Below are 19,480 nucleotides of genomic sequence, written 5' to 3' on the forward strand. Positions count from 1 at the left end.
TGAAAGACCAATGACAATAATTAATTAGTTGGCACCTATTTAACCTTAAGGCTTAAGACTTTTCTTATTAACACCCGCACTCCTTCAAAAAGTTTTCTCTTTATTCTTCAATCTCTCTACTCTGCAGGTTCTTCCTCTTCCAGCATCCCTTAAACGCATCCTCTTCTTCCCACTCATATAAGCTCCACAAAGCATCATCCATGATGTGGGCTCATTAACACCTACATGGTGATTTCTTAATCCGTATCTCAAGCTTGAACAAGTCTAGGTTCACATTTATGCATACATACATGATGTACATTCCTCAAAGTCAATATATTCACAAATTCTACCTTTGTTCCCTTCCACCTACTTTAGTCCTATATTTCCTCTCTCTCCATTTAAGATTTTCTCACTCATTTAGTCTCCCCAAGCTGGCAAATTCAGTCATCTTTGATACCTTCTCAAACAGCTGGTGAGCAAATCTTCCCTATAGTCTACTTCCGAAATGTTTCCTTCCTTCATTCCTTCCTCTCCCTCCCGCTGTCATTTTCAAAGCTAGAACTTAGGCACCAGTCATTTTTGACTTGGGCTAAAAGGTCAAACAAATATTTCATAAGTACCACACAGTTAAAGGAGTTGAAAATATGACGATTAATAAAACAAATCACTACCATCAAGCATCTCTTTAGGTAGAGAGATTAAATAAGATAATATGATGTGACAAGTACTATAATTAGAGCAAGATCCATAAAATATAACCTCTTTCCCATCTGATCTAATCTTACAACTACCTGAATTATCCTTTAAGAATACAAACCAGTGGTGGCGCGGGGGTTAAGATGCAGCACAATGAAGCTGTCCGCAACCACTGCAGCATGAGTTCAACCTCCCGCCAGGGAGGTGACCAACATGGCGCAGCAGACCTCTCCTGTCTTGCCTGCTGCTTCCCTCAGTGGTGTATCTCAGTCAGTCTGCCTGTTCTACTCCCCACTATGTCTCTGGTGAATCCTCGCACCCCCTATACCTCTGGCCTATACCCCAGTTCTTGTATGCATAAATAAATAAATCTTAAAAAAAAAATACAAACCAGATCATAGCACTATTTTGTAAAACCATTGATGATTCTACTCCACTGCTAAAGGAATAAAGTCCAATTTCCTTAATATCATGCAAACACTTCACAGTCTGATCCCAACCTATCTAACAGCCTCAGCAATTGCTTTTCTTTCACTTCACACCCCATAATCAGGTGACATATAACTAGTCTGCTACTGGAGAGGCTTCCTCCTTGTGTCCAACAGTGTTAAGTACTTTCGGGCTCTCTATCAATGAATACTTCCTGTCTGAAATTTTCATTAACTTCCTCTGCCAGTGTAGTTTTTATAAAAGTTATTATAAACTTATTACTTTATACTGTATTTTGTTTTTCTCTTTCCCTCTCCTACTAGGCTGAGATTCTTAAGGATAGAAACTATGTCTTGTTATTTGTTGTATTTTTCCCAAAGAATAGCAAAACAGGCATGTTTGCTATGTGGATGATGGGGTGGATTTACAGAGAACTAACATACTAATCATTACATTATTTCTAAGTTTTTGGTCTGGAATCAAGGGAATACACTAAGTTCACATCACATAGTTTTTTTCTTCCTTCTTATCATTCATCTTACTATCTGTATTTCCAACAGACACAAAACAACAACAAATAAAGATAAAATCCCCGGCCATAAAGGGACTTATATTCAGTTAAGAAGAAAACATGGATAAAATAAAGCAGTCTGATAGGGCAGAATAAGGCTAGGGGAGAAACATTCTACTTTAAATGGTGAAGGGGGAGAAGTCACAGAGGTTTCTCTGAGAAGGTAAATATAAGTTAAAGCCAGAAGGATGAGAAGCAACCAGCTAAGCAAAATCTGGGGGTAAAAAATTCTATGAGCAGAAGGAACTGTAAGGGCAAACACTCAGATGCAGAAATGCACTTGTAGGTGGAGGGACATAAGAGAAAGTATCACTAAAGAAGAAAGCATGAAAGTCATGGTCAAATCCTATCTGCACCCACGTTGACTTTATGGTTCCTAATTTACTCCTTCTAATGTCTACATAATTTTCTACTTATTAACAGGCCTCCCCAGTGGCGCAGCGGTTGAGCGCTGGGTTGCGAAGCTGCCCGAGATCTCTGCGGTGCCGGTTCGATTCCCGGCTGCTCCCCAGCCACCGGAGGAGGGTCCCACATGGCGCGCAGACCTCTCCTGCCGCCCGCTGCTCCCCTCAGCAGTGTACTTCGGTCCTTCTGCCTGCTCTGCACCCCGCTCTGGCTCTGGTGAATTCTCTCACCCTCCCGCGCTTCTGACTGTACCCAGTGCATGTATAAACAAACAAACAAACAAACAACAAATAAATAAATAACATGCCTCTATAAAAAAAAAATTAAAAAAAAAATTTCTACTTATTAACATAAGAGCAAGAGAATGATAAAATATGACTTACAGCACACTCTATTGTTAGATAGATGTCAAATAATTCTAAAAGTATCTTTTTTGGTTTCTGTTAAATATAATTCCTTTACAAACCTGATAAGCACACAAGAATAAAACCAAATGAAAAGAAAGGTAAGATCTTTCTACTTACTACAAAGCAAATCATAAAGAGAACTACAAAATGACCCTAAGATTCATGAGAGGAAATAAAACACATCATTCTGATACTCTGAAAATACACATGGACTACAGATTTATCCTTTTAAATGAATGGATTTTTTCATTTTCATGTAAAATTAAAGATCATGAAATATAAATCCAGACTTAAGTGGTTAAATACAAAAGATTTCTGGTTTTTACTAGCCAACGTTTTTGATCACGTTTATAGGAATTAAACAATTTTTGATGTTTTAAGAATGCATGAATTTATAAACTGAGGCATTATAAACTGCCTCTCAGCAGTAATTTTGTACATGTTTATATCATAATCTATTTAATGCAAATACTACTATGATGTTAGAGCAAAGTCAATCCATTCCATAAATGAATATTCACTGAACTAACTGCTAAAGCAACTCATGAGTCGCTAGGAAGTCAAACAGTGTGAAATTACACATCTTACTCCTGTTCTCAGTAGCATCTGCTGGTTTTGCTAAGCTGAACATGAACACATCACTAAATATAAAGAGGCTTTCATTATCCTAGTCAGGTTTTTTAAATGCTAGGCTGCCAGCCTTCTACTGGTAAAAATAAATTCATTCTCAGCATCCCTAAATTCAATTCTGTACTGAGTGATCTCTGCCTAGTGCAATGATGTTTCCCTGAAGCTCTCAAAATCATTGGCGATAGTAGAGATAACAAACAATAATAATCTATTCTCCCATCCTCCTGTTTATGACAATAACCCATCATCTCATTAGCTGAAAGAAGAAGAAAATATTTTAGCTTAAAAGGAAACCTCTTCACACTCTTCAAGCTGATGTCCAACATCATACGTTTATGTTTCATCTTCTCTTCCCCACTCACCCAGGGAGATCCTTAAAAAGGATATAAATAACCAAAGTATTTTCTCTGCAATTCCACATCTTCAAACTGGTTGATTTATCATCATTCATTATTTTACTCATAAAGTCATATGTAATATTAGACAGTCTACTTCCTTGATTGGGAAATAAAATTGTATAATTTCTCCGTGGAGTTATACCTCAATCCTGATATGGTGGGGGGAGGGGTTTCCAAGAAGAAACCTAAATATTTATCAGCAGGAAAACCTCTCTGAAAGAGATGCATATACTTGCATACTAACGCTGGATATTATGAGTAAGCATTACTCTTCCCTTATTAGGAGTAGAATATGAATTAAAACAAGGTCTTATCATGGACCAATAATATTTAAGAGTTTATTAGAAATAATTCAGAGTTCTATATCTTAGAACAACTAAGTCAAAATCTTCATTACACTGTTATCTGTATGCAGACTGCTCTACATCATAAAACCTCAGAAGTAGTGAGAAATTTTTAAATTTACCAGACATGAAGAGACATTAACTTAAATAACATTTATAAAAGATAATGACTATAGTCTCCTTCACAAATTCTCTAGTTCTTGTAACAGGTCCTCCTAAAGAAAAATTTCTCATAAAATTATAGCTGCTTATTTTAAAATACACCAAGGATAGTATAGTTGCTGCTGCTGTTAGTGAAAGCCAGTAAGTTCTTACCTAATCTGAGTTCTCCGAAGTTCCCGCATCCTATCTTCTTGCCAACCCTGAAGTTGGGTCCCACCATAAGAACCCCAGAGGATGTTGAGGAGCCAGATGGTCGGGAAGAGTGTGTACTCCGTTGAGCCATGGATTTGGTTGTCCGTTGTCTTTCATCCTTTTCCCTACTAGTATGGTCCATGATCTTAAACGCAGAGTTTCTGTGCAATGAGTAGCCTCAGTGTGTATACGTCTCTTCAATATATAATTATGTTCAAATTAACTGTAGTTAGAGAAAGGGAAGGAGTTCTTTTGGCACCATATTTATGTTTCTAATGTAGCTCCAGGGAATAGAAAACCATTGATTAGTTCTTGTAGAACATGTAGTCTGTAGGTCTCATGTATAGAAAGGTATTTTTAACCTAGGTAAAAAATCAAGAAAACATACAGTTAAAAATTAAATTTTAAAATGAATTAAGAAAGTTACCACTAATGAGAATGGATTCTATCAAAAAATGAGCAAGGGGAATAACTTTTTGTTGTTATTTTGTTGTTTTATATACTAATTCTGTTGTTGTTGTTCTGTTTATATACTAATTTTGTTGTTTTATATACTAATTCTGGCTTGCTGTCCTCCAACAGGTTTATCTAAACCAGTTATTCATCTGTTAACATTAGCTCAGTGAAGGAGCCTCCCTGGTGGTGCAAGGGGTTAAGACGCAACCTATGAAGCTCACTGCAGCCATTACAGCACAAGTTCAATCCCCGGTGAGGGAGGTGACCAACATGGCACAGCAGACCTCTCCTGATTCACCCGCTGATCTCCTCAGCAGTGTATTTCAGTCAATCTGCCTGTTCTGTTCCACACTCTGTCTCTGGTGAATCCTCTCAACCCCCAAAACTCTGGCCTGTACCTCGGTTCTTGTATGTATAAATAAATCTTTAAAAAAAAATTAGCTCAGTGGACTGCAGACCATGGCAGCTAAGAGAATGCAAAATATATAAATTGCTTTTTTCTAGTGCATATGAACCAAAAGAAAGTTATCTGTTGACTTTTCAATATCAACTAACAGGAAGATATGGTGGGATTAAAGCAAATTAAATAAACTGAGAGCAATATAATTAAAAGCTCCTTTAATTTGGACAGAATCTATCGGAAATGAAGTTACTTATTTTCCCTCTTCCCATCCCCACCATTTATCAAGTACTAACAGCAATCAAACAATCCAAAACAAGTCAGTGAACTACTTCTATGAAGGACTTTCCAAAACCCTACAGGTATAAAGTAGTCCAAGACTAACGGTTCATAAAGCTCAACCCAAAGTTAAAAAAAAAACAACTGAGATACAAAAAAATCTTAAACATAAAACTCATGACTAAGGCCAAAGCCACAAGGAGGAGAAAGACTTACACAATAGGAAACAACCCAAATGCCCAAAAATAGATGACTGGATCAAGAAGACATGGTATATATACACAATGGAATATTATTCAGCAATCAAAAAAGATAGACTCGTGCCATTCGCAGCAATGTGGATGGAACTAGAAAGAATTATGCTCAGTGAAATAAGCCAGAAGGAAAAAGAAAAGTATCAGATGGTTTCACTTATAGCAGGAATATAGGGGAACCAAATAAGACATCAGTGTAAAAAAATAGTAACAGTACAAAACACAACAAAACAAAAACAGACATAAGTCAGAGACCTACTGCAGGGAAGGAGGAGGGAGAGGGATCAGAGGGAGGGAGGGAGGAGCACAGGGGACTGAGGTGATGGTGCACGGGTGCATTGGTGAAGGAAATTCTATGGGGACTACACCTAAGGGGGTGGGGGTAAGCAAATACTGTTTAAAAATGAACAATGGGCCTCCCAGTGGCACAGTGGTTGAGCGCTGGGCTCCGAAGCTGCCCACAGCCTCTGCAGCACCGGTTCGATCCCCAGCCACCGGCGAGGGTCCCACATGACGTGACAGACCTCTTCTGCCGCGCCCATTGCTCCCCTCAGCAGTGTACTTCATCACCCTGCCTCTTCTGCTCCCAGCTCTGGCTCTGGTGAATTCTCTCACCTTTCTGTGCTTCTGACTATACCTAGTGCTTGTATAAATAAATAAATAAATCTTAAAAAATAAATAAAAAATAAAAATGAACAATGATGTAAAAAATAAAAAATTAATATAAAAATAATAATAAAGAAAAGTCGGATTAAAAAAAACAAAGACTTCCACAATGAAAACCAGGAGATGTCAATAAGGATTTGATCATAACATAAGGAAATAGAAAAACAGGCTCATGGATGGCAAGTGTCAATACAGTCAAAATGTCTACCGAAAGCAGTAAATTTAATGCAACACTCATGAAAATAACAAAAATATTCTTTAAAAAAATTGAACAAAAATAATCAAATTTATATGGAACCATAAAAGTCTTAGAAAAGTTAGAACAATTCTGAGGGAAAGGAAAAAAGCTAAAGCATTACTTCACCTGACTTTAAATCATACCACAAAGCAACAGAAATTACAGTATTGTCCTAGCATCAAAACAGACACAAGGATTAATGGAACAATCAAAATCTCAGAAATACATCCACAAATTTATCAGTACTGAATTTATGATAAAGTAGCCATGACCATACACTGGGGAAAAGTATCTATTAACAAATGGTACTGGGTAAACTAGAAGGACAAAGGACACATGTTAAAGAATGAAGCTGCATCACTCTCTAACTCTAAAACAAAAAAACGTTTAATTTTGATTAAAGATTTAGATACAAGACCTGTAACAATAAAATATATAGAAGAAAACACTGGCAAGTCTGTGGGAGAATCAACCCCTATGACAAGGAACAGAAGTGGAACAAATGGAATTATCTAATTTTAAAGGCTTTTACACAGCAAAAGAAAACATGAATAGATTTATTTTTTTTTAAAGACTTATTTTTATTTATTTATACAAGCACTGGGTAGAGTCAGAAGCGCAGGAGGGTGAGAGAATTCACCAGAGCCAGAGCGGGGAGCAGAGCAGGCAGAAGGACCGAAGCACACTGCTGAGGGGAGCAGCGGGCGGCAGGAGAGGTCTGCGCGCCATGTGGGATCCTCCTCCCGTGGCAGGGGAGCAGCCGGGGATCAAACCGGCGCCGTGGAGGTCGCAGGCAGCTTCACAACCCAGCGCTCAACCGCTGCGCCACCAGGGAGGCCCCTGAAGATATACTTTTAAAAAGAAAACAAACAGGGGGATCTCAGCATGTGATATCACCACTGTGGCCTGAATTTGATCCCCAGCCAGGGAGTTAACCCATGAATGGCTCAGCAGACCTCTCCAGTCTTCCTACTGCTCTCTTCAGTAGTGTATTTCAGTAAATCCTCCGTTTCTGCTCCCCTCTCTGTCTCTGTGAATCCTCTCTTCTCATTCCCTGCTCCTCTGACCTACACCCCTGCACCTCTGACCTACACGTCTATGCAATAAATATTAAAAAAAGAAAACGAGGGCCTCCCCAGTGGCTCAGCGGGTTGAGCGCAGCGCTGTAAAGCTGTCTGCAGCCTCTGCAGCGCGGTTTCGATTCCCGTCCAGTCAGGAAGATGCCCACATGGCGTGGCAGACCTCTCCTGTCTTGCCCACTGCTCCCCTCAGCAGTGTATTTTGGTCGTCTGCCTGTTCTGCTCCCCGCTCTGTCTCTGGTGAATCCTCTCGCCCTCCTGCGCCTCTGGCCTGTACCCCAGCTCTTGCATAAAAATAAATAAATCTTGGGCCTCCCCTGGTGGCACAGCGGTGGAGCGCTGGGCTGTGAAGCTGCCCGCAGCCTCCGCAGCGCCGGTTTGATCCCTGGCTCTCTGGCGAGGGTCCCACATGGCGCTGCTCCCCTCACAGTGTGTTTTGTCAGTCTGCCTGATCTGTTCCCCACTCTGGCTCTGGTGAATCCTCTCACCCTCCCGCACTTCTGACTGTACCCAGTGCTTATGTAAATAAATAAGTAAATCTTCGGGGGAAAAAAAAAAAGACCAAGGGTTCCTTTAAAACAAACAAACAAACAAATAAATAAATCTTAAAAAAAGAAAAGAAAAGAAAAAACCCAGTTAATAAATAGGCGGGTCTCCCTGGTGGCGCAGAGGTTAAGCACTGGGTTGTGAAGCTGCCCGCAGCCTTTGCAGTGCCAGTTTCGATCCCCGGCCACCGGGTGAGGGTCCCACAGGGCGCACAGACCTCTCCTGCTGCCCGCTGCTCCCCTCAGCAGTGTACTTCGTTAGTCTCCCTGTTTTGTTCTCTGCTCTGGCTCTGGTGAATTCTCTCACCCTCCCGCGCTTCTGACTGTACCCAGTGCTTGTATAAATAAATGAATAAATCTTAAAAATAAATAAATAAATAGGCAGCAGATCTAAACTGACAATTCACCAAAGAGGGTATTTAGAAGGCAATAGATACATGAAAAAATGTTTATCATTTATTTTAATAAGGTAGATGCAGACCAAAGCCACAATAAGGTATCATCTCACACCCACAACAATAGTACATATTAAAAAGATCCCCAACAAGTGCAGGAGAGGATGAGGAGTCAGGAGAACCCTATTACACTGCTGGTAGTAGTATAAATTGATGCAGCTATTTTGGGAAGCAATCTGGATTTACCTTAAAAAACTAAAAATGGAGGGCCTCCCTAGTGGCACAAGAGGTTGAGATGCAATCTATGAAGCTATCCACGGTCACTGGAGCACAAGTTTGATACCTGGCCAGCCAGGGGGCTACCCACATGGCACAGCAGACCTCTCCTGACTCGCCTGCTGCTCCCCTCAGCAGTGTATTTCAGTCAATCTGCCTGTTCTGTTTCCCACTCTGTCTCTGGTGAGTCCCCTCACCCCTCCCCACACACACCTCTGGCCTGTACCCCAGTTGTTGTATGCATAAATAAATAAATCTTTAAAAAAAAAGCAAAAAAAAAACCCTAAAAATGGAACTACTGTATTCCCCAACAATCGCACTCTGGGGTATGTTTCTAAAGAACCTGAAACCATAAATCCCCAAATTATGTGTTCTACAATGTTAATTGTAGCATTATTTATAACAGCTATGACATGGAAATAACCTAAGTGCCCAGCAATAGAGGACTGGATTAAAAAGATGTAGTATATCCACACAATCAATACTATTATTCAGCCATAAAACAAAAGGTTGCCATTTACAGCAAAATGGAAAGAGTTTGAGGGAATGATGTTCAGGAAACCAAATCAGAATGACAAAGACAATATTGGGTAATTACATAGTAAATGGGGCCTCCCTGGTGGTGTAGAGGGTTAAGCACCACACTATGAAGCAATCCGCAGCACAAGTTCGATTCCCAGCTGGCCAGAGAGCAACCCACATGGCAAAGCAGACCTCTCCAATCTCACCTGCTGCTCCCCTCAGCAGTGTATTTCAGTCAGTCTGCCTGTTCTGTTCCCCACTCTGTCTCTGGTGAATCCTCTCACCCCTCCCCCCGCATCTCTGGCCTGTACCCTAGCTCTTGTGTGCATAAATAAACAAATCTTTAAAAAAAAATTACATATTAGACGATTCAACAAAACATGTATAAAAGCTATAGGACAGTAATTACAAAAGTGAAGTTTCTGATGTTAAGCGGAAGCTATAAGAGATGGTGGTAGGAGAAAAAGAAACCTAACAATTTATCCCTCCTGGAATTCATCAGTGTCCCAAATCAGGACTGAATCTGAGATCAGATTGAAACGATCTCCTTTCAATGCCATTTTTTTTTAAGATTTTTAAAAAATTTTTATTCATACAAGTGCTGGCCAGATGCGCAGGAGGGTGAGAGGATTCACCAGAGACAGAGTGGGGAACAGAAACAGGCAAACTGACGAAATACACTGCTGAGAGGAGCAGCAGGCGAGACAGGAAATGTCTGCCACACCATGTGGGATTCTTGCTGGCCGGCCGGAATCGAACCCACTGCAGAGGCTACGAACAGCTTCACAGTGCGGCGCTCAACCGCCTGCGTCACCAAGGAGGCCCCTCAATGCCGTTTTTGATAATCCAGGCAAGAATCCTTAACAAAAAATATTGTCATCATCAATTACATAAAACACATACTTATGTGTCACTTTAATTATTTTCTTAAAATTTTAAGGAAGAATTGGTTTAATTGCTTTGTATAAGAACAAGAACAAACCTGTGAATAAAATGAACAAATAGACGTATGATGTAAGAATAGAAACTATTTACTTCATTATAATAAACTTTGCATTATTAAAACAGCATGATGATTTGGGCTTCCAAAAAGCAAATCATCAATAAAATGTATTTCTCTGAATTCAGGGAGCAATACATCCATACTCACTATATGTATTGGGTTTGGGGGAATCAGGGCAATGAGAAGAGGTCAGCAATTACTAGAATTCCATAAGAACTTATAAATTTCTATTTTTCCCCATTCTTATTGCCTTATTCTTACTGCCAATGGTATCTAATATCCTCTAATTATCTTTGTTGTTAATTTAAAGTCCATCACACAATACTGAAAGGTAAATTAAATTTTGAGATTTTCTTTTTAAAAAGAAGAAACCAAATTAGATGTTTTGTTTAGATAGTCTCATCGTAACTGATGGGATTGTATCTATGTATGAGAAGCAATAAGGTTATAGTTTCCTACCTTATATATTGTTCTGAGCACAGAAAACAGATGCATCTTAGTTTATCCAGACAATTTGTGAAAATTAAACTAATTGCCAAACTTTCATAAATTGTCACTGTAAGATCTGGAAAACTATCCTACTTTGTCTACTACTCTTCATATTTTTCATTTGTGTTCAGTGATTTTTTTCTAATGCATGGAGGTTATTTTTATAATTTATAATAATTGTCATTTACTTTCTCTTTTGCACTTACTCCTATAACATTAGGTGGAGTAATCACACACAGCTCTTGCTATACTAATGTTTACTTGCATGTACATATTACAAAAGCATACGGTACTTGCCAAGTTACAAACCTACATAAAACCAAAACCATGTTCATCTGAGAAAAGGATGTTTTTCAGCTCCTGCTTGCAGACCAAAAGAATCCTTTTTACTCTCACAAACATGGCAAAACCTCACATTTATGATGTTAAATTTCTTTGTTATGATTTTAAATTTATAATCGATACGTGGGACATTAGTACAATTTACTTATAAACACAAAAGATGAATTATATTTAATACTACTTTATGTGGTACCTATTATTTAAGCAATAGAACTAATTAACTGATTAACTTCTTAAAAGTCCTATTTTGTTTATACCACCCACTGATCAAAACTACTTTCTACTCCCAATTACAAATTCTCTATCATAAATCACTTCAAATCACTAAATGCATGCATTAAAAAGCTACTATATAAACATAAGGAGCATCCATTCTCAACCCTTATGCCTAGAATGGCCTCCTACCTAAGCCCTCACTTATAATTCTTATGACATTTTTGAAGGACATAGGAAACATCACAGTAGCACACGTTTGCCACTGATCATGTACCAGGTTACACTGAAAAGTATTATAATATCCAATTTGACTGTAAGTCTTGGAAGTTAAGGATCTTGTCATACTTCCTTTAGCTTCTTACATATAATTGGAACTTAATAAATACTGAATAATAATTCTGATGGCCCTACTTAACAAAAAACAGACTCCCACTGACATTACTAAATATTTATACAAAATAATAAATATAAAGAGAGTCCTAATGAAACCTAAAAACACTTAGATTCATCATAGCAAGAAGGTAGTTGCTATTTCATTTAGTTACTGTTAAGACATAGGCAAGTAAGGATTTTCATTTCACAAGGATATAAAATGATTTCTTTATAGTTACTAGCAGATAATATGTGAAAAGGTTAGCTTTAAACCAGTTAAACAGGGCCTCCCTGGTGGTGCAGCGGTTGAGCGGTTGAGCGCTGGGTTGCGAGGCTGCCCGCAGCCTCTGCAGCGCTGGCTCAATCCCCTACTGCTGGCGAGGGTCCCACATGGCGCGCAGACCTCTCCTGCCGCCCGCTGCTCCCCTCAGCAGTGTACTTCGGTCCTTCTGCCTATTCTGCTCCCCGCTCTGGCTCTGGTGAATTCTCTCACCCTCCCGCGCTTCTGACTGTACCCAGTGCTTGTATAAATAAATAAGTAAAACAAAACAAAACAAAACAAAACAAAACAAAACAAAAAAACAGTTAAACATTAAGTTATACTTTAGTCTTATTTAAAAAAATGTCTTCCAAGGTAGGCCACTTCAGAAAAGTGGTTATTAAGCTCATTCGCCAATTTTTTGATTAGTTTGGGTTTTTTTGTTGTTGTTGTTGAGCTGTATGAGCTCTTTGTAGATCCTTGATATCTGTCTCTTATCAGATGCATGGTGTGCAAATATTTTTTTCCAATCTGCAGGGTATCTCTTTGTTTGGGTCTCTCTCAATATACAGAAGTTTCTTACTTTGATGTAGTCTCAAATGTTATCCTCTTTCTTTTCCTTGCTGCTGAGGGTGAATCCTCAAAGATATTTCTGAAGTTTATGTCATGCAGTGTGTATGTTTTCTTCTATGCATTTTATATTTCCTTGTATATATTTTATAGGTTCAGATCTTACAATCATGACTTTTAAACATTTTGAGTTGATTTTCATGTATGGTAGCTTGGCTAAGTTAAAGGAAAGCTATTTTTCCACAAACTTTTATAATCAAGTTATTCATTTCAGGAACTGCTTTACATTTCCAGAAAGCTCACTCTCATCAATAAAGCACTAATTACTTAATGAATTAAAATAGATTCGTACACATGCCTTACTTGACCTGGAAATTGTGAAAGTTCTCTGGTAGATTAAAGAATAATAATTTGGGGGGAGAAGGGAAGAGGTAAAAAAGGCCGAATAATTGGTGATGGGATATTTGAATGTGGATATATTAGAAAATGTAGGGCCTCCCCGTGGCGCAGCGGTTGAGCGCTGGGTTGCGAGGCTGCCCGCAGCCTCTGCAGTGCCGGTTCGATCCCCGGCTGCTCCCCGGTCACCGGGGGAGGGTCCCACATGGCGCGCAGACCTCTCCTGCCGCCCGCTGCTCCCCTCAGCAGTGTACTTCGGTCCTTCTGCCTGCTCTGCTCCCAGCTCTGGCTCTGGTGAATTCTCTCGCCCTCCCGCACTTCTGGCTGTACCCAGTGCTTGTATAAATAAATAAACAAATAAATTAAAAAAAAAAAAAAAAGAAAATGTAACCTTAGAACTTATGCAGTTAACTTCAATTAAAGAAAAAAAATAATACTAAAAAGCAAAGTAATAGCAATTTTACTAGTAGTAAAATCAACTAATCCAATTTATCAAATTGTGATGCAGAACTGATATCAAATCTGCCTGGTTTACGTAAGAGTTAAGGAACAGGGCTATCTTCAGCAGCGGTCAATGAGAAAGTTTCTTTCATAGACCATTCTAGAAGATATCACACTGAAATGGGAGAAATTTATATTTTTAATAAATAGCCCAAATCAACATATAAAAGAAACAGATCAAAACCAAGAGTTTTAACCTGACCCAAAGTCACTCTAAAAGAGAGAACAGATGCATGTGAAAATAGATCACTGATTTATATTTTGTTTTAGTCTCATATATTTGCCTTGTCAAAAATGAGACAGAAACTTAACTTTTAAAGTCTACTTTTTTCATCGAGGTAATACTGGTTTACAATACTATATATTTCAAGGGGAAAGCATCACGTCTCAACAATGTATACATCACACCATGCTAGTTACCATCTACCACCACCCAACAGATCCCCTCTACCAGTTCCTTTTACCTTCCCCCTGTACTCCTCCCACCCTGGTAACCATCAGCTGTTGTTAGAATCTAAGCATTTATTTTTGTTTGGTCATTTGCCTTGTTTCTTTATATTCTATATGTGAGTAAAATCATAAGATATTTATCTTTCTTTTCTAATTTATTTCACTTAGGGTAAACACCTCAACACATTTGACCTTTGTTGATAGTCAAGACAATTAGGCTTCTAAATCTCTCCCTATATAACTTATGATGAAATTGAATATAGGTGCTGGACTGTATGTTAGGGTATATGTTTAAACAATTTCCAAAGTGACCAGACTCTTCTATCATTCCTTCATCTACCATATGTCAGTTTTAGTTCTATGTGCGCCACAGTACAACAGAATGTTTGGTTGCAAGTTTCAGGATCAGGGATCACTTTCCACACCAGAACACAAAACAGAAATTAAAGGGCAATAGCTATTTGTGTCTGATTTTGGGTTAAGGTTGAAAATTCTTCCCAGAATCCCTAGCAAAATCCCTTTTATGTTGAGTTGCCCAAAGTGTCTGCAACAATATCTGAAATACCCACTGCAAGCTCCTCAGAGATCAAAACTTAAATTGATGTTTAGAACAAAGGATAAATTTCAAGAGCAGTATCATACCCAAAGAAGGTGTTTAGTAAACATTCAGTAAAAATGATATCTGCACAAGCTTGTGTGTGTGTGTGCTAAGAAAATCTTTTTAAAAATTATGACAACAAAAAAATTATAAGACCATTAAAAAAAGGCTCGTAACTCACTTTGGTTTTTGCCCCCAAAAAAGGACACAATAAGAACCTCATTTTAAGTAATCTAGCAAGTAATCAAATTGATTTATTTTAGTAAAAAAATACTAAGTGCTATAATGAAAAGGAAGAACAACACATGTTCTGGCATTATTATCGTTTCTCTTTTCCATAAATAACAATTATTAGTGTTAATTGAGAATCTCCAATTCTCACTACTACATCCCTCACTGCCTATTAGTCCATTTCCACCAGATAATTAGTTTCCCTAGTTTTACTGATATATATAATTGACCATTGCACTAATTTAAGGTGTAGAACATGATTAGACATGGGTATATATTACAAAATGATTACCACAATAAATTTAGTTTAACATCTATCACCTCATAGCTATGCTTTTTTTGTGTGTGGTAAGAATTAAAATCTACTCTCTTAGCAAACCTCAAATATACAATAGAGTACTGTTAACTTTTATCTGTAAATGGAAGTTAAATCATCTTCATCCATTTCACTTACCACCACCACCACCACCCTTTTCCTCTAGCAGCACCAATCTCTTCTATTTCTATAAGAGTTCAGTTTTTTTAGATTCCACATTGTGAAAATTAATATACAGAAGTCTTATTTAAATGAGGTCAGGAATCTAGAAAAGAATTCTCACACATAAGCACTAGTGTACATTACAGAATCCCGAATCCAAACAGAGGAGATATGCTTTATGTTTGGTTTCTTCAACAGGAGGAAGGTGGAAGCTGCTACTTCTTGCTCAGTACAGTGTGAGAACATCATAACCCAAAGGAGAAGTCACTACACTCCAAACTTTCAGTTTCCCCCAAAGGATTCTTCATTTACAACAGCCCCTTCTAAAATCTATTAAAAGTTTTTTTTCTTTTATTCTGAGGAAGTATACATGTGTTTCATCATGAGACCATACTTCATAAGTGCTTTCTGTTATTTCTGAATAAACCCATTTTTCTAATGAACTATTTGCTTATTTGTTGAGGTAACTATATCTGGTGGCCCCTATGGGGATGCAGAGAAGACGCCCAACAACTCCAAGGCTGATGAACAAAGAGGGGCCATTACCCACTGAGTTCACTGCTTTTTTGCCATTCTTAGAGTTTGAGGGTAAGTTTCTTCTGGATCCAACCATGGCTTCTTGGAGTTTGAGCTCTCATGGCTATTCAGACATTTTCCTTTTGTCTAAAGCCTTGTTCTCTTTGGGGGTTCCCATTTGGTACTTTGGCCTAATATCCTCTGGAAATCAGGACATCCTATTAGATCTGTGATAGTCTGACTGATTCATTTGAAATCATTCCACTAGGACTATAACATCTATCTGGGCACTCAGTTACTTCTGGGAACAGGCTATTCCACTGGAATTGTGTGGCTTCTGTTGAGTACTAGGTTGGCCTTCAGCCTGATTTCCTTGTACAGACTGTCCCTATTGGGGCTGTGCCATTTGGAAATTTCTGCTCAAAAAAAAAAAAAGGATTCTAAAAAAAAAAAAAAGGATCCTATTTATCTCAATATTTTATTGGCAGTTCACTTTAAGGCTTCATGTATCAAATCTAAGGCCCTCCCTCATGCGCATTTCTAACTAAATTAACCAGAAGTATCCTAGAATACCAATGGCCATCATGAGGAACTTTTGAACTTCCCAAAATTGGTTTTTTTAGAACCAATTTGGGGCTTCCCTGGTGGCACAAGGGGTTAAGATGCAGCACCATGAAGCTATCCGTAGCCAATGCAGCACGAGTTCGATCCCCGGCTAGGGAGGTGACCCATATGGCGCAGCAGACCTTTCCTGTCTTGCCCACTGCTCCCTCAGCAGTGTATTTCACTCAATCTGCTTTTTTGTTCCCCACTCTGTCCCTGGTGAATCCTCTCACCCCCCATACCTCTGGCCTATACCCCAATTCTTATATGCATAAATAAATAAATCTTTAAAAAAAAAAACCAATTTGGACAACCATGGCTTTGAAATTGCCAAAACTGAATGGAAAGCATTTTCATCAATTGAAGCCTCCAAACATTAACATAAGTCTAAAATTACCTCTCTGGAAAGTGATGCCTCAGGATTTTACCTTCTTATTTCTTACAAATCCTGAAGACTTATCTGGACAATATAAAGTACTCCAGGGGCTCTACCTCTTTTTGCAATATGTGGATGATTTGCTGCTTTGCTTTCCTTCCCATACCACCTTACAGGAAGACAATGTATACTTGTTAACACAAATAGTCTTAAAAGTACACAGGTTGCCAAGGAAAAATTGTAGTTTGCCCAAGCCCAAATTCAGTATTTAGGGGATCAAGTATAAAGAAAAGGACTACATTAAAATCCACACAGGCTAACTTTCCCCAAACCCAAAACTAAATGTCAACAGCGAGATTTTCTTGGACTAGCAAGTTATTGCTGAAATTGGATTTTAATTTCTCTCTAATGGCGAAACCTCTGTATATTTTTTTTTTTCCACAAAAAACAACCACCCCATTTAGTGATATCCCTAATGCAGTATATACATGTTGATTTTTAATGATGCACACCTGAAACCTGTTATAATGCAATGTTACTATACTAAAAAAATAAAAGATCAATTCCAACTCTATGGAAGAACAGGGCAAGGTGGCCTTTAAAACCCTAGAGGAGGGACCTCCCTGGTGGCGCAAGGGGTTAAGCACCACACTATGAAGCAATCCACAGCCTCTGCAGCAGGAGTTCAATCCCCAGCCAGCCAGGGGCAACCCACATGGCAAGGCAGACCTCTCTTGTCTCACCCGCTGTTCTCCTCAGCAGTGTATTTCAGTCAGTCTGCCTGTTCTGTTCCCTGCTCTTTCTCTGGTGAATCCTCTCACCCCCCCCCCATCTCTGGCTTGTCCCCAGCTCTTGTATGCATAAATAAATAAATCTTTAAAGAAAATAAAACCCTAGAAGAGATTTTAATGAACCCATATGCCCTTGGACATCCCAATTACCACATTCCCTTCTTCTTTTTTACATATAAAGGAAAGGGAATACCCATGGGGTAATCAACCAAAAACACAGTGGGGACAACTATCAACCCATAGGATATTATAGTCAGAAACCAAACCAGTAGCATGAACATATACTTTCAGAGTAGCTCATGACTTTGCAATTTTGTGGATGCAATGAGGCTTCCTTACTTCTAACAGAGATATAATTAAAAACAGCCCTTATGTTTAGGTATTATTAGATGCTATACTTTTGTGTTCTACCTTGGCTACTATTAAGATTCTGGAGCATTCTAAAGTTGATTCTCTGGAAGTTAAAGGAAATCACCTTGCTGATAATTACACAAAGAATGTTCCTCTTAAAGGAACCAGTAGCAGCCAAACCTCTATTGTGGTGCAAAGAGACATTTCCCCAAATAACTTAGGAAAACTGGCTGGAGAAACCCAACACAATTGGCCTCAGAAAATGAAAAACAATACGAGAAATTTAATAGTTGTTGTTATATGATAAAAAGAGAAAGCTCTAGCTTGAGCCAAGTAGCAACCTAGTCCTTCCAGAGGCTCTAAAATATCCACCTCTAATCACTGTACAAACATTAAAACATTAATCAAAACAATGATAGCACTAATGACTCAACATTGATGGAGAGATACTGAAAACTCTGAAAGAGTTGAGGGCACTCAACTCCAGTGCCCTCTAGCATTCTACATTGTAGACGGGAAATACCTAACTCCAAACCACTCTAGTCATCCTGACCCAACCAATGGGGGAGGAAAAAATTGAGGCATACTTGTGAAGCTCATCTATTCACAGGACTACAGAATGCTGCTTCTCCCTTCATACCTCACCACGATATTACTAAAGGCCTATTTACAGCACTTCCTTTTTCTAGGTGCATCAAATCTGGCTATCAAAAAAAAAAAATTACAAGGTATACTAAAAAGCAAACAAACAAAAACCCAATTTGAAGAGACAGAGTATGTATCAGAACGAGCCATCGCAAAGATGATAATTATTAGACTAGGAATTGAAGATAACTCTTAATATGCAAAGAACATTAATGTCCATCACACTAGGTGAATGAATAAATAGGTTGTGATACATCCAGGGAATGAAATACTATTCAACACTAAAAAGAAATGAACTATCAGGCCATGAAAAGACATAAAGGAAGCCTAAAGTAAATGAAATATGCCAATATGAAAATGCTACATACTATAGTGTTAAGAGGGCAGAATGAGGAGCACCCTAGGACCCCCAAACTTGCCTGCTCTAAATGGGCTGCCATCCACTGCATAAAGACAAAAGAGACTCTTAGTGCATAAGAGCTTCAATAGGAAAAAAAAATCTAAGGAACTACAGCAATTATTGAAGGAGCATGTATAATTCCCAGGACTCAGAAAGGAAAAGTAAAAGCAACTTTATTTACTAAGAGTCCTTAACTCAATCATCAAAACTTCGTAAGTGCCTCCTAGATGTCTATACTAGAATAGTCACTGGGGATATGATGATTAACTCAAAGTTTTTATAGTTCTTGGCCTTATGACCATACTCCTGAACAATGAAAAGCAAAAGTACATGGTGATTTTTAAGTATGTCTATGAATTTTTTGGTTAGGAAACAGGTCTACTTCTCCTTTTAGTGACAAAATTTTTTTTCTGTTTGCTGCATTGATGTTCTTCATCACTTGAATTATATATATATATATCTTTTTAAAAAGATTTATTTATTTATTTATTTATTTATTTATTTATTTATTTATTTATACAAGCACTGGGTATAGTCAGAAGCGTGGGAGGGTTAGAGGATTCACCA

The 19,480-nt window shown here is 38.4% G+C and overlaps 1 protein-coding gene across 14 annotated transcripts in view; it reads right to left on the bottom strand.

Annotated features, from left to right (window-relative positions):
- CSNK1G1 (casein kinase 1 gamma 1) overlaps positions 1-19,480 on the bottom strand; it is a 163,838-nt gene that overhangs the window by 99,697 nt on the left and 44,661 nt on the right. For all 14 annotated transcript variants that reach the window (XR_008549165.1, XR_008549166.1, XR_008549168.1 and 11 more), the window contains exon 2: positions 4,178-4,578. Coding sequence is in view for 5 of the 14 variants with exons in the window: in XM_054688049.1 (XP_054544024.1) it covers positions 4,178-4,358 (181 nt within the window). In the remaining 9 variants the exon portion in view is untranslated. The remainder of the gene's footprint in view (positions 1-4,177; positions 4,579-19,480) is intronic.

The sequence above is a fragment of the Talpa occidentalis genome, unplaced genomic scaffold, assembly GCF_014898055.3.
Source record: "Talpa occidentalis isolate TD23 unplaced genomic scaffold, MPIMG_talOcc4v2.1 talOcc4.11, whole genome shotgun sequence".
In the NCBI taxonomy this organism is placed as follows: domain Eukaryota; kingdom Metazoa; phylum Chordata; class Mammalia; order Eulipotyphla; family Talpidae; genus Talpa; species Talpa occidentalis.